Below are 19,781 nucleotides of genomic sequence, written 5' to 3' on the forward strand. Positions count from 1 at the left end.
AGCTACGAGGGACCATCGTGCACCAGCAGACCTTTGCCAAAGCTCCCTGGTAGACAGACCTTTGACAGGCTGCCGACCCGAGACGGGGCATGCCACGGAACCACAAAGAGAAACGCCCAGACTGTTTTCCACCACTGTCGGTGACCGCCGTCGCCGACTGGATCCGCCGTGCTCCCGTTTGCTTAAGAACTTTCGAATCCAAGGACGCTCTCGTCTGCATCGTCGCCGCTGTATCCTGCTGGAGAAGGCCTGACCGTCGACGCGCCGAGGAGCATCCGCCGGTGGGCCACCCAAAGACCACAGAGACGCCGACGACTTGACGCCCTTGCTGGGCCACAGTTCTTCAAACTCTTTGCGGTCCAGAACTATCAACACTGAGGTGCCCCGCATGCCTCTTCCTTGCAGGACATTTACGCTTCACTGTCAACGAGCACCGCTAGGAACGAAGCTGCCACTTCACCGTCGTAGCTCGATCTGTTCTCCGTCGGACGTTCAATGACCTGTGACTCCTGCCTTAAAGGGAGGACACTCAAGAAGGGCTGTTGATTCCCCGACGAGGAACGCTACAATGCCAGGTACTTTGGGGTTGTAGAACTATTGGGAAGTCTATTGTGAACAATATATGGACTGGGCTTGTATCTTTATTCTACAGGTTGCACAGGTGGGGGGATCTCCACACAGAGCTGTGTTTAACGGTATTGACCAGTATTTCTGCCAATTGTTCGTATCAACTGCTTTTCTCTTTTCTCTACTGTTGGTTTCCCTTACGCCTTGATTTGTGTGCCATTTAACTGTACAGTTGATGCACTTTAAAGAGTTCTAATAGTAACTGTGGTACCACGTAGAATTGTATATATTTGCCATTGTAGATAACCGAGTACAAAGTGCATTATCGTGATATTGTATATAACCTTGAATATTAATTATATAAAGACTGTGTTTTAACCGATACAGTGTGCAGACATTCCTTTGTGGGTGCTTGGGGACTACACTGTACTTAAGAACCAACCCACATCACCTTCCTGAGAAGCTAGGCCTTGATTGCTCGTCCATTGCTACCGCAATAGAGAATCTTGGCTGGGTTCCTCGGTGCCTCTCCTCTACCATATAGAGAGTGGAAGTACAGACACCCCCCTTCAGTCCTTTACACTGGTGGCAGCGGTGGGATGCTTATGGATTTAAGAATCAGTGTATAACCGTGCCACTTACAAAGGATATCTGCACTTTGTTAAATTAAGGTTTAGTCGTGTACAAGAGAACTGCATTTCAAGCAATGGAATCTATTGCGAATGGTAAATTTACTCAGATGAGCTTAGAGGCTCTCCAGAGTGCTTGTGAAGCCAGGGAGTTAGACTTTGTGGATAAGTCTAGGGCTGACTACCAGACTGATTGTGAAACTCTTGAAGGGGGGATGCAACCAATGAGGACTCTGCCCCTGGGTTTTTTGCTGAATCTGTTTCTGCGAATGCCACCAGTCCTGCTGCCTCTGTTCCAAGCCCCAGCAATTCCTTGGAGCTTGAGTTATTAAGGATGGAATTGGCCTTTGAATACCGCAAGTTGGAAATAGATGCTGAGCTTAAGAAAGAGGAGGTGGCACAGCAAGTGGAACTCAAGAATAGGGATCTTGAACTCAAAGACAAGTACACTGAATGTCAGCGTATCCAGTTAGAGAAAGCTCGAGTGGAGACTTCAGCTAAACCAGTCGAGAGTGTCAGGTCCCTAGCAACCAAGTTTATGAAAGATTTGGTTGGTGTGTATGCGGAGCGTTCTGATATCCTACAATGGATTGAAGTGTTTGAAATGGCTTGTGCAATTCATGATGTTGATAAGAGAGATTGGGCTAAGTATTTGTTGAGCAGAGTGCCTCAGACTGGAAATGACTGTATTCTGAAACTGACTGTAGAAGAAAGGGGTCAGTATGAGTGCATGAAGTCTGCTTTAATTGCCAAGTTTGGCAAGACACCTACCCAGTACCTTCAACGGTTCAACGGTTCAGGGAATTTAAGAAACGAGAGAAAGTGTCTTGGATTGACTGGGTGAGTGCTGCGCACATGAACATGATGGGGTGGATTGATAGTTACAAAGTGAAAATGTTTGTTGAATTGTCCCACCTTTTGTTTTTTGAGCATTTTTCGGAAGCCTGTTCACCAGAGCTGCGTCAGTATGTTGCTGACCAGAACATTTTGGACCCCTTTAAGCTGGCTAGGTTGGCTGACAAGTGGGTCTTCCACCAGGTGTTCCCTAAGGACTCCACTGGGAAGGACAAGGACAAAGAAAAGGGGGCCTCTGAGAAAGCTGAGGAGTCTCAAAAACAGTCACAGTCGGGTAAATCAAAACCTTCCTCTCCTAAGACCCAAAAACCTAGTGGGGATAAGTCTGTTGTGGGCGGGAGTAAGAGTAGTGGTCCGCCTGCTGCAAAGCAGGGTCCCAGTGGTTCCAGCACCGTACCCCACACTCCCAGCACTTGTTGGGATTGTGGGGCTCTGGATCACCGAAGGGGTGACCCCAAGTGTAAGGGTAAGGCACTTGGAGTCCAGGCTGTCAGCCTGACCTATCCCTACTCCGTACCGTACCACTGTCCTCCCCTCCTCTACTGGGATCACCTTCGGTGCTCCCGTAGAGATTTCCTTAGTGTCCCTTGGGGCCTGGGAACAGTACGCAGAAGTACTGGCGACTATCCCACAGAACACTAGTAGGTTTTTGAGGAGTCTCCTCTTGAATGGCCAGCCTTCTACTGGTTTGAGAGTCACTGGGGCAAGCATGACAGTGGTGGACAGGACCCTGCTCAAGCCAGAAGACTATGTAGGAGCTTCTCTGAGAACCGCCAGGTTAGCTGGTGGGCCTCCCAAATTATTGCCTGTAGCCTTAGTCAACATTACGATTAGAGACAAGACAGCAAAGCTTCCGGACCTGGTTCAGGACAACGTGCCTGCGAACATTTTGTTAGGAAACTATTTGGTCGAGTTGGGGATGATCACGGATGGTCTACCCATGGCTGCTGTGGCGGTCACCCGATCGCAGGTCACAGAGGGTCCGGCTGCGAGTCCGATACCCTCGCCGATGGGGAAACCCAAGGCGCGAAGGAAACGGAAGAGTAAGAAGGCCACTTCTGTGGAGGGTGCCCCTGCTCTTCATGCTGTTCCAATAGCACACATTGGGATCCACACTCCGGACGGGCTGGATCCAGTGGTAAACCCTGTCTCAACTCCTGTGGGAGAAGAGCCAGAAGACTCTCCTGTGGGAGAGGTTCTCAACCCGGAGGATCACCCCGACCTTCAATGCTTGTTAGCTGAAGGGGGACCCTCCCGGTCAGACTTCTATAAAGGACAGAGAGAGTGCCACTCTGTCGAGGGTCTGAGGAAACAGGCCCTGTCCCAGGCACAAGGAGAAGTCCCTAGGACATTCCGGATTCATTGGGAGGGTGAGCTCCTTGTTCGTGAGCCTACTAAGCCTGAACCTGGTGCCCTCAAGAGGTTGGTGGTACCCCAGGTTTACAGACCCTTCCTGCTGCAGTTGGCGCATGAGGTGCCCTTAGCTGATCATCTTGGTACCAAGAAGACTAAGCAGAGGCACTCTGCCCATTTCTACTGGCCTCGGATGGGAGTAGAAGTGGAGTCCCACTGCAGGACCTGCCCAACTTGTCAGTTGTCTGGCAAGACTGGAGGCAGTGTCATTGCCCCACTGCAGCCGTTGCCAGTGGTTGGCGCACCATTTGAGAGGGTGGGCATCGTCATTGTCAGACACCTTCACCCTCCCACGTCAGGTGGATATCGGTTCATCCTGGTCTTGGTCGATCATGCCACCAGGTACCCTGAGGCTATACCCCTTCGGACCGTAACTGCAAAGGTGGTTGCCAGGGGTCTCCTGGGAATTTCCGCCCATGTTGGATTCCCTAAGGAGGTTGGCTTTGACCGAGGATCAAACTTCATGTCGAGTTACATGAAAACCATGTGGAAAGAGTGTGGGGTAACCTATAAGTTCTCCACCTCTTACCACACTAGACCAACGGTTTGGTTGAGAGATTTCACAAAACTCTCTAGGGCGTGCTGGGCGCTTTGGAAGAGCCCCTAAGGAAGAAGTGGGATCTTCTCCTGCCATGCCTGGTGTTTGCTTATAGAGAGGCACCTCAAGAGGGTGTTGGTTTCAGCCCCTTTGAGTTACTCTTTGGACATCCCGTGAGGGGGCCCTTGCCTTAATCAGAGAAGGTTTGGAGGCCACCCCTCCAGGTCCCGCCAAGCAAGTGGGGGACTATGTGTTAGGCCTCAGACGGAGGATGACACAGATGATGGGTCAGGCAACAGCGAATCTCAAGGCCAGCCAGGAATTGAATAAAAACTGGCATGACTTTAAAGCATCGAAAGTGGATTGGACTCCGGGACAGGAGGTCCTCGTGATGGAGCCTACCAAGCCTCGGGCTTTGGCAGATAAATGGACTGGACCCTTCAGGATAATCTCCAAGATGGGCGAGGTCAATTATCTGGTTGACATGGGAGCCTCTGGGGTAGCCCCTCAGGTCTTCCATGTTAACAGGCTCAAGCCTTTCCACAGGCAAGCTGAAGTCTCATGTCTCTTGCTAACTTCAGAGCAAGAAGAGGATGAGAGTGAGCCCCTTCCTGACTTGCTGCATAGCAACCCTCAGGATGGCTCAGTGGAGGGAGTACATCTCTCTCCAGATCTGACGACAGAGCAGCAGAGGGCCTGCAGGGCTTTGCTCCAGCAGTATACCTCTCTGTTTTCCCTGACACCAGACCTTACACCATGGTGTAGGCACGAAATTGACACTAGTGACAGTGTGCCTGTCAAAAGCAGGTGCTACCGTATGTCAGATACAGTTAAGAACCACATCCAGGCTGAGGTCGCCAAGATGTCGGATCTGGGTGTTATTGAACCCTCAACCAGTCCCTGCTCCAGTCCAGTGGTCCTTGTCCCCAAGGCAAGTTCCCAGCAGGTACCAAGGATTGGAGGTTCTGTGTGGACTACCGAGGAGTCAATGCAGTCACCAAAACTGACGCGCACCCAATTGCCCAGGGCTGATGAACTCGTGGAAACCATAGGTGCTGCCAAATTTGTGAGTACCTTCGGCCTTACCTCAGGCTATTGGCAAATAACTCTATCGGACCATGCCAAGGAAAAGACAGCGTTCTCAACACCGGAGGGACTCTACCAGTGTAGGGTCATGCCTTTTGGGTTGAAGAATGCCCCTGCCACTTTCCAGAGATTGGTCAACCATGCGCTCAGTGGGCTGGAAGCCTTTTGTGTGGCTTACTTAGACGACATTGCCATCTACAGTTCCACCTGGGAAGAGCATTTGACGCATATGGATAAAGTGTTGCAGGCCTTGAAAAGGGCTAACCTCACTATCAAGGCCACCAAGTGCCGGATAGCTCAGGGTAAGTCACGTATCTTGGTCATGAGGTAGGAGGGGGTCAAATCCAACATCTCCCCAGTAAGGTACAGGATGTAGATGACTGGGAGACTCCCATTACTCAAACCCAGGTGAGAGCCTTGTTGGGCCTCACTGGGTATTATCGCAATTTCATGGCGGACTATGGAACCATAGCTGCACCACTGACAGCTCTGACTTCACCCAAACAACCTAGGAAGGTTAATTGGACTGAAGACTGTCAGAGGGCCTTTGATGGCTTGAAAGAAAGTCTGTGTAGGGCACCTGTTTTGTGTGAGCCTGATTACAGCAAGCCCTTTATCGTTCAAACTGACGCCTGCGACACCGGAATTGGAGCTGTCTTGTCCTAGTTAGATGACAAAGGAAGAGAACATCCGATCATATTCATCAGTAGACAACTTAAGGGTAGGGAACTTAGGTGGGCTACTGTTGAAACGGAATGTTTCAGTATAGTTCGGAGCCTTAGGTGTTTTAGACCCTACCTTACTGGCACTACCTTCAAGGTCCAAACTGATCATAAGCCCTTGAAGTGGCTTATGCAGATGAAGGGTGAAAACCCGAAACTGCTCAGGTGGTCCATTAGCCTGCAAGGGCTAGACTTTACCATTGACCATAGACCAGGGAAGAGTCACGATAATGCAGATGGCCTTTCCAGAAGGTATGTTGACCGTCTGGATGAGGGTGTCTATCTTGTGGGAGATTAGGCACCCTAACTTCAGTCTGGGGGGTGCGACTGTGATGCTGGAAATGCATGCCTCCATATCCTTGTCCTTTACTGCTTTTTATCGTGTGTTCTGTCGTGTTTTCCACACAGGAGTTCATGTGGGACTCCTAGCGGTGCAGCTCTCTCCTTTGGTTTTGGTGAACAGACCCATGGGATACCCTTAGGGCACTCATGGGTAGGGGTGCAACCCTGTGCCCCTACTGTATGTTTTTGGGCACCTGTGTGTGACCCACAGAGCAGGGTACGGGCTGGTGGCAGCTCTGTCCTGAATTGACTGGTGCCCTGAGCGTCCTCCATTTTGGGATGCCCAGGCCCTGTAATTGGAATCGGTAGATTCCTGATGGAGACAAAATGGACCCCATGGCCTCTTGCCTTCCATCGCCTGTTACCTTGATCTTCCCGAAGTCCTGGGAAGCCCTGACTCTGTCCCTTCCCCCTGACTGGCTGTTGGGTAGATGTTTCTTATATGGTAGTGTGGGGAAGTGCTGACCAGACTGGCTGGAGCCTTCCCAACGACCGTATGTTGTGGGTACGCCTGTGGGTGGGACCTGGGTGAATGGAGTGTGTGACGAATACACATTCTGTGTTGTGGGTGTCTAGTATCTGGTGTTTTACACAATGACTGAAACAGCCCTGCCGAAACCGGTATGAATGCAGTGTGGAGTGTTGAATGGTTGGGTACCTGTCCCAATGCACATAACTTGTTGTGAGTGTCTGGAGAGAAGTGAATGGTCGGAATGCACTGTGTGCCTGATTGGCTACCTGCCTGCCTGAATGCCCGTAGTCGTGATTGGATGCTTGAGTATGACCCAACGGAATGAATGGGAGATCAACAGTATATCTGGGGACCTCTCACTGCTAGGAATCGTGTTCAGAAGCTGAAGTCCACTACGACGAGTAACTGGAGTAACTGAAGCTTGACCTTGAAGCCCTGCATGATGAGAAGAATTGCTGTTGCTCTCCTTCACAATCTGAAAGCTGCTGTGTCTCCAAGGACTGACCCAGAGAGGACCTGGTAAGGCGCCCTGTTCCCGAGCTACGAGGGACCATTGTGCACCAGCAGACCTTTGCCAAAGCTCCCTGGTAGACAGACCTTCGACAGGCTGCCGACCCGAGACGGGGACTGCCACGGAATCCCAAAGAGAAGCGCCCGGACTGTTGTCCGCCACTGTCGAAGACCGCCATTGCCGACTGGATCCGCCGTGCTATCGTTTGCCTAAGAACTTTCAAATCCAAGGACGCTCTCGTCCGCATCGTTGCAACTGTATCCTGCTGGAGAAGGCCTGACTGTCGATGCGCCGAGGAGCATCTGCCGGTGGGTTTCCCGCCACCCAAAGACCACAGAAACGCTGATGACTCGACGCCCTTGCTGGGCCACAGTTCTTCAAACTCTTTGTGGTCCAGAACTATCGACACTGAGGTGCCACGCACGCCTCTTCCTTGTAGGACATTTACGCTTGTCCATCAACGAGCACCGCTAGGAATGAAGCTGCCATTTCACCGTCGTAGCTCGACCTGTTATCTGTCGGATGTTCAACGACCCGTGACTCCTGCCTTAAACGGAGGACACTCAAGAAGGGCCGTCGATTTACCCGACGAGGAACGCTACAACGCCGGGTACTTAGGGGTTGCACAACTATTGGGAAGTCTATTGTGAACAATATATGGACTGGGCTTGTACCTTTATTCTACAGGTTGCCCAGGTGGGGGGATATCCACACAGAGCTGTGTTTAACGGTGGTGACTAGTATTTCTGCTTTCCTCTTTTCTCTACTGTTGGTTTCCCTTATGCCTTGATTTGTGTGCCATTTAACCGTACAGTTGATGCACTTTAAAGAAATCTAATAGTAACTTAGTAACTGTGGTACCATGTAGAATTGTATATATTTGCCATTGTAGATAACCGAGCACAAAGTGTGTTATCGTGATATTGTATATAACCTTGAATATTAATTATATAAAGACTGTTTTTTAACCGATACAGTGTGCGGACATTCCTTTGTGGGTGCTTGGGGACTACACTGTACTTAAGAAGCAGCCCGCATCACCTTCCTGAGAAGCTAGGCCTTGATTGCTCGTCCATTGCTACCACAATAGCACAATAGAGAATCTTGGCTGGGGTCCTCTGTGCCTCTCCTCTACCATATAGATAGCGGAAGTACAGACACCCCCCTCCGGTCCTTTACACTTATCATTTAGTTCTAGCTTATATAATGATAGATGCTTCATCTTTGATGTCATCCTATGTGGCAAACTTCAATAACCTATTGAGGGGTGGGATTGGATTAGGGGATCATGTACTCCTATAGGAAATGTGCCTGTTAGTTTATAATTGGTGGTCTCTTTTCTGTGAGACACACCCCAAGCTACTTCTAATCACATGTTGTAGTGTACTCGTCATAGCAGAACATGTAGCAGCGGACTAATATTTTGCAACATTATATAGGAAAGTGCATGGCAGCCTATTCTAATTGGTTGGCAACCCAAATCCAACCTTGTACATTTGACTTTTTAGCAGCATGTACATAGACATGAAACCCAGGTGGTTATAGATATGTCAGTTATTCCTTTGTTTTCCAATTAGGCCACCCTCTCCCATTGGTAGGCCTCATGTCAGGTTCTTCTGTTTTAAGACTGACCTTGGCAGTCTGCACTGTCTTGGGGCATTTGAGGGAGTGTAGGTATACAGCTATATTCGCTCCAGACCAAATGAATAGCCCTTTTTTGTGAGCTCTTCATCACATATGGCAAGACCATGAGATTGTCCATTTCAACGGTGCATTTAATATCATTTGATTCAATTATGCTGGGTGCAGTTCTACTTGTAGCCTTTAAAGACTTGCTCACTCTATCCCATATTGACGTTGTGCCTTTTTAATTATTCAACACTTGGCATCAGTAAATATTCTTATTCTCCTAATATTTGGGAAATATGTCCTTGAACAGAGTTTAGTTGTTAGACTCCCTTTGTGCTTTTCCTCCATCTCTCTAAATAGCATCCTTGGTTTTAAGCCACTGTACTCCCACATTTCACAAGGAAAACAGCTTTTTCATCCTCTTTTCACATAAAAGCTCGGGGCTCGCATTTTGAGATAGTTGGGTTGATTGTCATAAGCCATCAGCCATCTTGTTCTCATGGTAGTCCTAAACGTTAAATATATGCCTCTTTAAGCAAGCTTCTATGTATTATTTGTACCTTGCGTTTCAGCGTATTTACAGTTACTGACCAGTGAACATTTCATTCTTCTTTGTATCTGTAAATGCTGTATCATGGAGTACATGTTTCTCTTTGTGCTTTAGTTACAACATCATTCTTAAGTATTTTCATATCATTTAAACATAGGTTCATATATTTTCTTTAGGACATTCTATTACTGTCATTTGATTTTGTTTAACGTGCATTCATATCGCGCACCATTTCATCCATGGCTGCCTTTCAATACCTCGGCAAGGGGCATCCTTCCTGGTAGGTTTCCTCCACTGTTTCAACATGAGGGTATCTTCTGAATGGCTGCCTTAGTGCATAACATTTTTCATATAGTCAACGGGGTATGGGCATATCGCATAAATGTGTGCATGGGCTCCCAATTGTAAGTTTCCGTCCATCATTCCAACAGGGCGGTGGTGAGGGGGCCATGACTAAGGAGAATTGATCCACTTTCTTGTCTACAACACCAAATCATTTTGTAAAACCTCTCCAAACTGTCGGACCGTCCTGAAGTATAGATTTAGGATGCATTCTATTCCAATTAACTATTGAGGTACCTTTCTCCAACCTATGTATGGATGTAGCACACACCTTATATCGCTGAAAGGTCATATACAAATATGTATTGTTGGTTGTTGACTCTGCTACCAATTATGCCAAGGTTTTTCTTTATGCAGAACCATATGAGTCAGAAAGTCCTCAAACACCTTTTCCTGGGTTTATCCAATATGGGGTTTACTATAGAAATCCTAACAGACCCATGGTCTACCTTTATGTGCCAGCTAATTGATGTGTTGAACACTGTATTCCATATAAAAAGCTTCTCCAACTCCATTTATAGACTACAAATTCATGACTTAGATGAGGGCTTCATTAAAACCTTGAAAAACCTTGAGAGGAAGTTGGTTGATGAACACGTGAAGAATTGGGATGACCTACTTCAGGGACTAATTTCACCAAAATGACAGGGGTAGCGGAAGTGACATCACACAACCCTCGACCTCCAATGACATCACAGGAAATGATGTCATTTGACCCTGCCCCCAAGTGACATCACAGGAAGTGAAGACACACGAATTTCAGATGCGTGTAACACCCATGCTTCCATACACTCTCATTCAAGCCAGATATAAGAACCGAGGCACAGAGGGAGGTGAGATTTGTCCATGACCACACATTTGAGGAATGTCATTTTCCAGATTCAACGTGGAGCCTATATGTAAAACATACATAATGCAGTACTTGTAAGGGTAACCGAAATCTCGAACAAGGGCTAGAACTAGTGTATGAAACATCTATAGATCAATGGACAAAGAAGTAATCGTTATCTGTGGCGTTTTAAACAAGCCAAATAAACACTGACCTGGGAGGCGTTTACCCAGGAGCAAAATGCTGCATGAGCAAGGCCTGAAAATTAAATAATTCACTAGGATTTAATATCAACAAAATTCCCTGGTTATAAATGTATCTATGATTCAGCTACCACTACGATAGAAGACACCTATTGTGCGGCTTTAAGATGAGGCCATCGATTGTGTACATTTATCTTTCAGTTATGTGACAAGCAATCACATATTGTCCCCCACAACCCAGAGCCGAATACAACACTTAATGTCCTAGCCTTTGATACATGACCCTTCTTCAATTTTTGTTAATGGGACGAGGTGTGTGGCGGGGAGGAGGCTGCACTTTGCTCAGGAGTTGGGTTCAATGCATCTACCATTTTCAGAGCTCTATGTGCGAGGTTCTTTATTCATTGACTCCTCCAGGACCGATCTGTGATTGAAGCTTCCACAGAGCCCTTTCCAAGAAGGAGTTTGAGTGGGGTGGGTCACTCCATGGCTCTCTCACTTCTGAGACTCTGTATCCAATGCTTATTTTCTTAAACAGTGTTGTACCAAAGCATGGTACTGGTTGCGATTGTGGCCCCTCTCAACCATTCACATCACACTTGAATGCATTCAAGGTGAGCAGCGGCCAATCAGTGGCGTAGAAAGGTATTTGGGGGCCCTTCTGAGAGCCATGCTGAGGGACCGCCTAAGCTCCTTAAGAAAGCACAGGGCATGTCACACCCCGTGCCGGCCCGGACCCCCATGTGTGCGCAGTGTCCATGATGATTATGCCGCTGCAGGGGCATGCACTTCTCCAAGTGTAATAAGTAACTATCTTTTTTAATCAAAGCTTACATGTTTCACCAAGTGTAGAAAGAAGGGGGGGATGCCTGGCCCCAAAATATACCAGCCACCAGTGGTGGCTGGTGCATTGTTTTTTTGGAGGGTGTAAATATTTGCCACAAATATGCGATTGCGACTGAGCATCACGAGGCGGCCCAAACTAACAAAAACAGCAGGTATTGGAGACGAATAGGAGGGGAGACTCAGGAGCATTCTTCCCCCTCCCATGAGAGCATGCTTTGAATAAAGGGTTAAAATGGTGCATTACACAGCTCACTTTCTGTGAAAATGCGGGAAGAAGGCCAGACAGTTTGACATCGGTTTTGTAGGGTGTAGGGTTACTCATTGAAAAAAAGTACAATAAATGCAAGTCACCAAAAGTGCCCAAGTGCATTTCTCGATGCATTGTCATGCCGGTCCCTTCAATATATCCCAATATAAAAAACATTTTCATGCTGGCTGTGCCCATACATTTCCTTACTGGCTCCGCCACAAATTCTAGTATTCCCATATAAGAGCATACTCTTGTTCAATTTGAGATATTTTTTATAGTATCATTACTTGCCCTAGGCACAAAGCTTGCTCTGCCAATATATGCCAATACTCCTATATAAGAAAATACTCGCGTTGGTGTGGCTATTAAAAGTGACATGTCACAGTAAGACAACGTGCCCAAACTGGTTCCAATGTAAACCAGTCTAGACCCATAAGAGCACTTATCCTTGCTTCAGTATGAAATACACAGGCCGCTACACCAAAATATCAGTCTAGTGAGGTAATACTACTCATCCTTGCTTTATCAGAGATGACAAGTAACACATGTCATGCCACAGTAAGCAAAAGCTAAACTGGCTGTACCATAATGCCAGTCATGAACTAGGCTTTGCCAGAAAATACCAGTAAAATATGCAAAGTCAATAAAGAATGTGTCAAAATACTCTTGAGATTCCCCAGTCTTCCACACGCGCGCGCGCACACACACACACACACACACACACACACACACACACACGTCCCTTTTCAGCCACCCATACATCATCTCTAAGATTCATTCATACTGCATTCACCACCCATTCTTCCGAATACCACCCCACCCACCCAGAACATTCACACACACAATCACTTTCATACCAATTCACCCACAAGTCACTCACCCATATATCTTCTCTCACATACACTTACACTTACACTAGCACCCACCCAGAACATTTCAACACACACACACACACACACTCTCACATTCCTACTCACTCACCCACCATTCACTCGTCCATAAACCTCTCAGATGCTCTTGCACTCCATTCTCCACACAGGAATGCACCCACCCACCCAGAACATTCAAACACACACTATCACATTCCTACTCATTCACCCACCACTCACTGACCCATAGCACATACATACAGCTGACACGCAATTCACACATGCAAAATACACATCACATTTATTTTTTAAAAGCCTTCTTGCCTGTTTTTCCCGCTTTGGTCCATCACTCCAGGCCACCTCTGTGCTGCTCACAAAAAGGAAGCTGGGAGAGCATCCTGGTTCCTGTATATGAGCCACAAGGAAGCCAGAGGAGAAGGGGTTGGAGCTGAATGTGGCATGTGACACGTGCCACATTTCACGTTCAGCTCCGACCCCTACTGTGCACTTCCTTCATGTGCTGAAAGCCCCGGCCCAGCCTTCACCCTGATGGGTGAAGACTGCTTCAGGGCACCCCCAGAGCTGGTGTGGCAGGAACCCCGCACCACAGGAGCTGCAGGGGGCCCCTGCTACTTGAGGAGCTTCAGTTTAAAAAATGAATGTGTTTTGTTTTTTTACAGCAGTAGCAAGGGAGATTGCAGGGGTAGCAAGGGAGAACCCAGGGATTGAGGCTGTGATACCTGGCAACCCCCCAATGACGTCCCTGGCCTACTTACAGTCCCTAGTAATTGTCTGAAAGCTTCAACAAGTACCTAAAAGTTTCTCCCTGTTCGGACATGTATATGCAAAGGAGCAGCTGGAGGTTTTGAACATGCTCAAAGGGCAGTGCAGAACTCCAGAGGACACAACATTGAACAACACTACGTGTCTGCAAAAGGCCAGAAGGAAAATGATATTGGTGTGGGAATATGGGAACTGGTGAAATAACATATGAGAGAATCCCAGGATAAATGGAATAAAGTGAAAAAAAACATCTGGCCCATCTACAATACTTTCAGCGGGCGTCAGCTTCTAGTGCTGCTGCATACATACACAAATATCACCAATTGCACTTGTATGAAACTCAAACAGCTGCTTGCATGTCCGTATTGATGTTTAGACGGTGAGCGACATGCACGTTTCAACAACTTGCCAAAGCAGAGAATCAATTAAATGATAGAATCGGAAATTCTATATATATATATATATATATGTATATTTGGTTTGATAAAAGGTTATTGGCAGCTTCTCCTGGCACAAAAAGAAAAGCAAAAAAAAAATGTCCATTCCAGAACCTGTTCTGATTCACGTTCATACCTGTTTGGCTTACACAGCATCCTGGCCACATTTTTTTTAAACCTTTATTCAAGCAGGCAGGTAGACAGGTTGGACCAGGCCACATGAGCACGGGATTTCAAACAATAGACATACATGTAGTTTTGGTTCACATAACACACATAGCTTACATTACAATTGTCTCTGAAGCAAGTCCTTGCTGAGACTGTATCAAGACATGACCGGAAAAGTTCCCATATGTCCGTTGGTCTGCTCACGGCTGGTACAGTCATAGTATACCCCACATCTTTTTCATTTACAAATGTCAGTTCTCCTAGCCATTCAGTGGGTGTGGGCGCATATTTCGATTTCCATTTAAGTAATATGCACTTCTTTGCCACTATACACATGGGCCTCATTACGAATCAGGCGTTAAGGGGTTAACGGCGGCGTAAACAGCGCCGACCCTTAACGCCTGATTACAAGGTCCGTTAGCGCCATGGTGATATTAACGCCTGCTTTTTGCAGGCGTTAACATCCATGGCGCTAAGGGACCATTGTGCTAATTACGCCACTGTAATTTACGGTGGCGTAATTAGCGCCTTCCCCACTCCCATTATGCCCTATGGGGCAAAAATGGGAATGGGGAAGGGTAAAATGGGAAATGGGGATTTACCGCCCCACTCACCTTGGAATGGGGCGGTAAATCCGCCATCCACCATGGTGTAAACATAGTTTACACCATGGTGGTAAGGGTACGACCCAGGCGGTAACTTACCGCCTGGGTCGTAATGAAACAGTTTACGTTTTAGTGCGGAAACTTTCCCAATGTCTCCCAGCAGGTATTTTTGTGGGATTAACGTGGGTGGAACTCCAACCATGACACGCAGCACTGTCGCTACATCCTGCCAGAATCGTGCCACCGCTAGACAGGCCCAAAACATATGATACGAACCTGCACCCCTTTGTCCACATTTCATGCATTCATCTTCCGTGGTTGGAAAGAAGCGTGCTACGCTAGCCGGTGTGTAATGCAACTGTTTAAAAACACTAGATTGAATAAGCCTCATTCTTGAGTTTAACGCAACTTCCCTCATCAGGAGGCAGCATCTGCGCCACTTCATATCATCAATACTCCCCCCTAGATCTTTCTCCCAGTTGGACTTAACTGTAATCCTAGGGGGCTGAGTGGGCTGCACCCCCTAGTATAGTCATGCAAACTGGCCCCTATGTCTTTCTTTTGAGGTCATTTCCTCAATACATTCACATGTTTCCGCCTCCTGTGGGAATGATGGCCATCTGCGGCGTGCTGCTGCTCTGAGTTGGAAATACTGTAACAAACTGCCGCTTAGACATAGGTCTCCTAGCACCATCTCTTTACCTGGGTCACAGGCCTTTTGCATGTCTGCGTCATACATGGGGGGAAGGGAGGTACAATTTCAGAGTCCAATTGTTCTATTCTATGGGACCGCTATTGGTAAGTGCTTGAACAGTCGCCTCCATGCCCCTACTGTCATACGCACTGGATCAAATGTGCACACCTTGAGGTCTGTTGAGGCGGCCCCGTAATGCTCCATGCCTATATGTATCGATTTGGGGGTCATTGCACACCAGTAGCTCACATTTTGTGCTTGGGCCACCAGATAGTACAATTCGAAATCTGGGGCGGCCAAGCCATCCCTTTTGTAGGGTGTTGTGAGTCTCACCCAACTCATAAGTGGCACCTCTCCGCCCCATACAAAATGCACTGCCATGGATCAGAGTTTTACAAAGAACAAAGAACTTTTTGCCTGGCCATACTGGTATATTTGTATCATGATACATGAGCTTAGGTATAATTTTTTAAGAGGGATACTCTGCCGTACAGTGACATCGTAGATTTCCCCCAGAGTCCAAGCTTCACGGCCAGAGTGTTATATTCCCCATGATTTAGTTTGTATAGTGACTGTCGGGTGCCTGCTACCTTCACTCCCAGATATATAAGATTTGTTGGGGTCCATTTGAGGTCAGTCGACATTACAGTGTTGTCCGTCAATGGGGACAGTTCAGATTTAGTAGCATTAATTTTTTTGCCGGAATTGATGAAAAAATGTGGCTACATCTGCCATGATCGGTCCCAAGTTTGTCTCTGGGTTCCTTATAAATAGTAGGGTATCATCCGCATATAAGGATATAACCTGGTGCAGCCCCGCTATGTGTATGCTCCTGTGGGGGTGCTGTTCCCTGATCTGTTGTGCCAATGTCTCTATTGTAAGTGAAAATAATAGTGGTGAAAAAGGACATTCCTGTCTTGTCCCCCTTTCAAGTGTGAATGATTCAGAAAGAGCCCAGTTGGTTCTTATTCTGGCTCTTGGTTTGGTGTAGAGGAGTCTAACACACTTAAAACAATATTCGCCGAACCCAAATCGTCTAAGTACTGCAAACAAGTAATTCCAGGACACAGAGTCAAACGCTTTCTCTGCATCAAGCGATGCCGCCACCGCCTGAGCCTGTTTATCAATGTGGACTACTATGGCAAAAAGGCATCTCAAATTAAGGGCCGTAGATCTAGTCGGGATGAAACCGGACTGGTCTGTGTGTACAAGGTGAGTCATGTATGGTAATGTTCTGTTTGCCAGTACTTTAGCATATATTTTGTCATGACAATTAATTAAGGACAATGGTCTATAGGAAGCAACCTCATTCGTCGGTTTGCCCGGCTTTGATAATACTGTGATTATAGCCTCGGCCAGGGTAGTGGGTAGCTTCTCTATTGCGTTCGACTCTTCCCATACTTTCAATAGCCTTGGGGCAGGATGTCAGAATAAGTCTTGTATAATTCTATGCCTAAGCTGTCCGGATCAGGAGTCTTGCCTGATGCAAGCATATTTATCACATTGCCTATTTCTCTGACCGTAATAGGGGAGTTTAGGCCCGTCCTACTCTTTGTGGGAGGACGGTAGGTGTACCCCATGTAAGTATGATTCAATTTCATCTATTGTGCACATATCAGCGTTAGCATATAACTTAATATAGTACCCCAACAACTCCCCGTTAATTGCCTCTGTGGTTGTTAGGAGCTCCCTGTTAGATCCCAATATTCCCATGATGGGTGCTATGCATTTCTCAGTTTTAATTATTCTCGCCAATAAGCTCTCAGGTCTGTCTTCTTCACTTTAGCGCCTCGCCCAGACCGGTTTGGCTATGTATCGTACCTCCTTATCAGCTAGGTCTCAAAGCTCACGTAGATTGCCTTTTATGACCCCAAGTAATGCTGTATCAGATTTTGTGACATATTCATTCTATAGCCTTCGTAGATCATCTTTCACTACTGCTAGCTCTCGCCTGGTACTCTTTAGTGTCCTAGTTGTGACTTTTATCATAGTGCCTCTCAGACAAACCTTAAAGGTCTCCCAAATTGTGGCATACTAAGGGACTGAACCGTCATTCACCTCAAAAAATCTTTTGATTTTGTCACAGAGATCTTCCACTAACACGCTGTCAGTGAGCACCTCTCTAGGTATTCTGCATAATAATTGGGGTTGCTGTAAATTGCCCAACTCAATGGACACCACCACGGGGAGTGGTCCGAAAGGGTGAGAGCCAGAATTCTGCTACCACGCACACAGGGCACCCAGACAGCAGAGAGCAGCCAGAGGTCGATCCTTGACATTGCATCATGGACCGTAGAGGAATATGTGTATTCTGTAAGCTCCACATGCATATTCCTCCATAAATCTATAAGTTCCAGGTGCTACATTATCTCCTTAAGCATTCTGGCTGCAGCTGACAGCTCGTGCCCGGTGGTGGTCGTTCGGTCTAAACTCACATCTATAGTTGTATTAAAATCTCTCCCCCCAGCTTATGGGGGCATCACCCATCCCTATCAACATTTGTGATACCTGGGAGAAGAACTCAGGATTGTCCACATTTGGGCCAGAAGTGTTTACTGGAATGACCGCTTCCACAGCCAGTATTCCTTTTATCACAATATATCTGCACGCAGGATCCAACCACACCTCCACTTCCCGAAAGAGTATTGTACGATTTATCATGATTAGTACACCTATGGATTGGGATGAATAAGTTGTGTAGTATCTGTGTTTCCCCCGGCTGTGCACAAAACCAGTGTTAACCAGGCCCAGTGCATGAGTTTCTTGTAACATTGCTATTTTAGGGGCGTGTCTAGCCAAATATGCTGCAATCTTTCTGGCATTAATAGGATTGTTTAGCCCCCAGACATTCCAATACATTAGGGCAATTGTCTCACCCGGCATGCAAGTCTAATGCCAAACAATTATGAACCATTAATATACCCAATTTTGTACAGGAGATGCCGCCGCCCAGTCCATTCACCAGCCCGCTACTGTCAATTTTCAAGAAATCATTAACTTCCCTCCAAACAACACCCGCCTCCTCACACCCCATAACCACAGCTTTAGCATTCCAATATTCCCCTTGATTTGCCCCCTTCCTCCCACCATGCTCACCATCTACCCCAACTTGATGATGCCGGCACTTTAAACTTTGGAAAATTCCAGAGGTCGTGCTCAGAGCAGCACAGTAGCCTGCCACCCAGCTACCTAGACCCTGATTAATCAACAAATATGTTCACATGTCTGTGTACAATTCAGTTCGGTACCATGCCTTTGCCACCTTCACCGTCACTTCTCATCCAAGTTCTGTTCAATCCTCTTGTCGGATGCCTATCAGGGACTCTTCTCTGTTTAGGTGGAAGGAGTGATATTGATAATTCAATATACGCTGTGGCATCCGCGGGATTTTCAAAGAAATGTGTCCTTCCTCCCTGCTGAAATCGCAATTTTGCAGGGAACATGAGGGCATATGAGACCTGCCTGGCCCTCAGCAGTTTCTTGACAGCATCATATGATCTTCTCTGTGCCTGCACTCCAGCCGCAAAGTTGGGGTAGATGTGAATATTGTTAGCTTCATAATGTAATGTCCCCCGCTCTCTTGATAATTTTAGGATGTAGTCCCTGTCCCTGTAGTTGAGGATCCTTGCTATTATTATACGCGGTGGGGCCCCAGGTCTGGGGATCAGTGCTAGAGTGCGGTGCGCCCGTTCAACAAGGAAATAGATGGAGAATTGATCGGCCCCTAAGAGGGTCTTCAGCAGCCCTTTTATGAAAGGTTCCATGGGTCCCCTGCTTGCAGCCTGAGGTATTCAAACAATCCGAATACTATAGTGCCTTGATCTTGATTCAAGGTCATCGCTCTCCCCCGGGTCTTATTTAGTTGAGCTTTGTGCATTGTGATATCCCGGTCGTGTTGACTTGCTGTGTCCTCAACAGTGCTTATCCTGTGTTCTGCTTCATTTATGCCACCTGTCTCTTTCTCAAGTTTGGATTTTAGAGAGCCGATGGTGGCTACAATGTCGCTGAGCTTGACATTGACTGCCAGGAACCCACTTTGCATGGCTGTCATCAGCTGGTCATCTCAAGCCTTAGTGATCCTAGGGGCATATTTCTCTGCCTTCTCAGGTGTTGCTAGCCTGAACACTGGGGCACCGCTACTCGTTAAGGAGTCAATAGATCCCTGTTTCTTCTCCACTTGCTTGTTCATCCTGAGACCCCTTTCTGCCTTCTGTGGCCCCTAATCACCACCCGTGTGGACCATAGCTGTTGGTGCTGCAAGTTCTAAGTTGGAGTTAACAGGATACAAAGGAAGATCCAGGACACCTTAGCAACCCCAATTTTCACCAAGAACACTCCTGCCCCAGTGCAGCACCGTAGAGTGCAGAAACCTGGGAGCGCCTCAGTCTAACCACTCCTGACCACCTCAGCATGCACCCCTGCTGCTAGATATTAAGAGGAG

General features: G+C 47.2%; 1 protein-coding gene across 1 annotated transcript in view; it reads left to right on the forward strand.

Moving 5' to 3' along the window:
* Nucleotides 1-3,060: 3,060 nt before the first annotated feature.
* LOC138579957 (vomeronasal type-2 receptor 26-like) overlaps nucleotides 3,061-19,781 on the forward strand; it is a 315,822-nt gene continuing 299,101 nt past the window's right edge. The window contains exon 1 of the mRNA XM_069650182.1: nucleotides 3,061-3,473. Coding sequence (XP_069506283.1) covers nucleotides 3,061-3,473 — 413 coding nt within the window. The remainder of the gene's footprint in view (nucleotides 3,474-19,781) is intronic.

This window comes from Ambystoma mexicanum, chromosome 3p (assembly GCF_040938575.1).
Source record: "Ambystoma mexicanum isolate Mex_15411 chromosome 3p, UKY_AmexF1_1, whole genome shotgun sequence".
NCBI classification, from domain to species: domain Eukaryota; kingdom Metazoa; phylum Chordata; class Amphibia; order Caudata; family Ambystomatidae; genus Ambystoma; species Ambystoma mexicanum.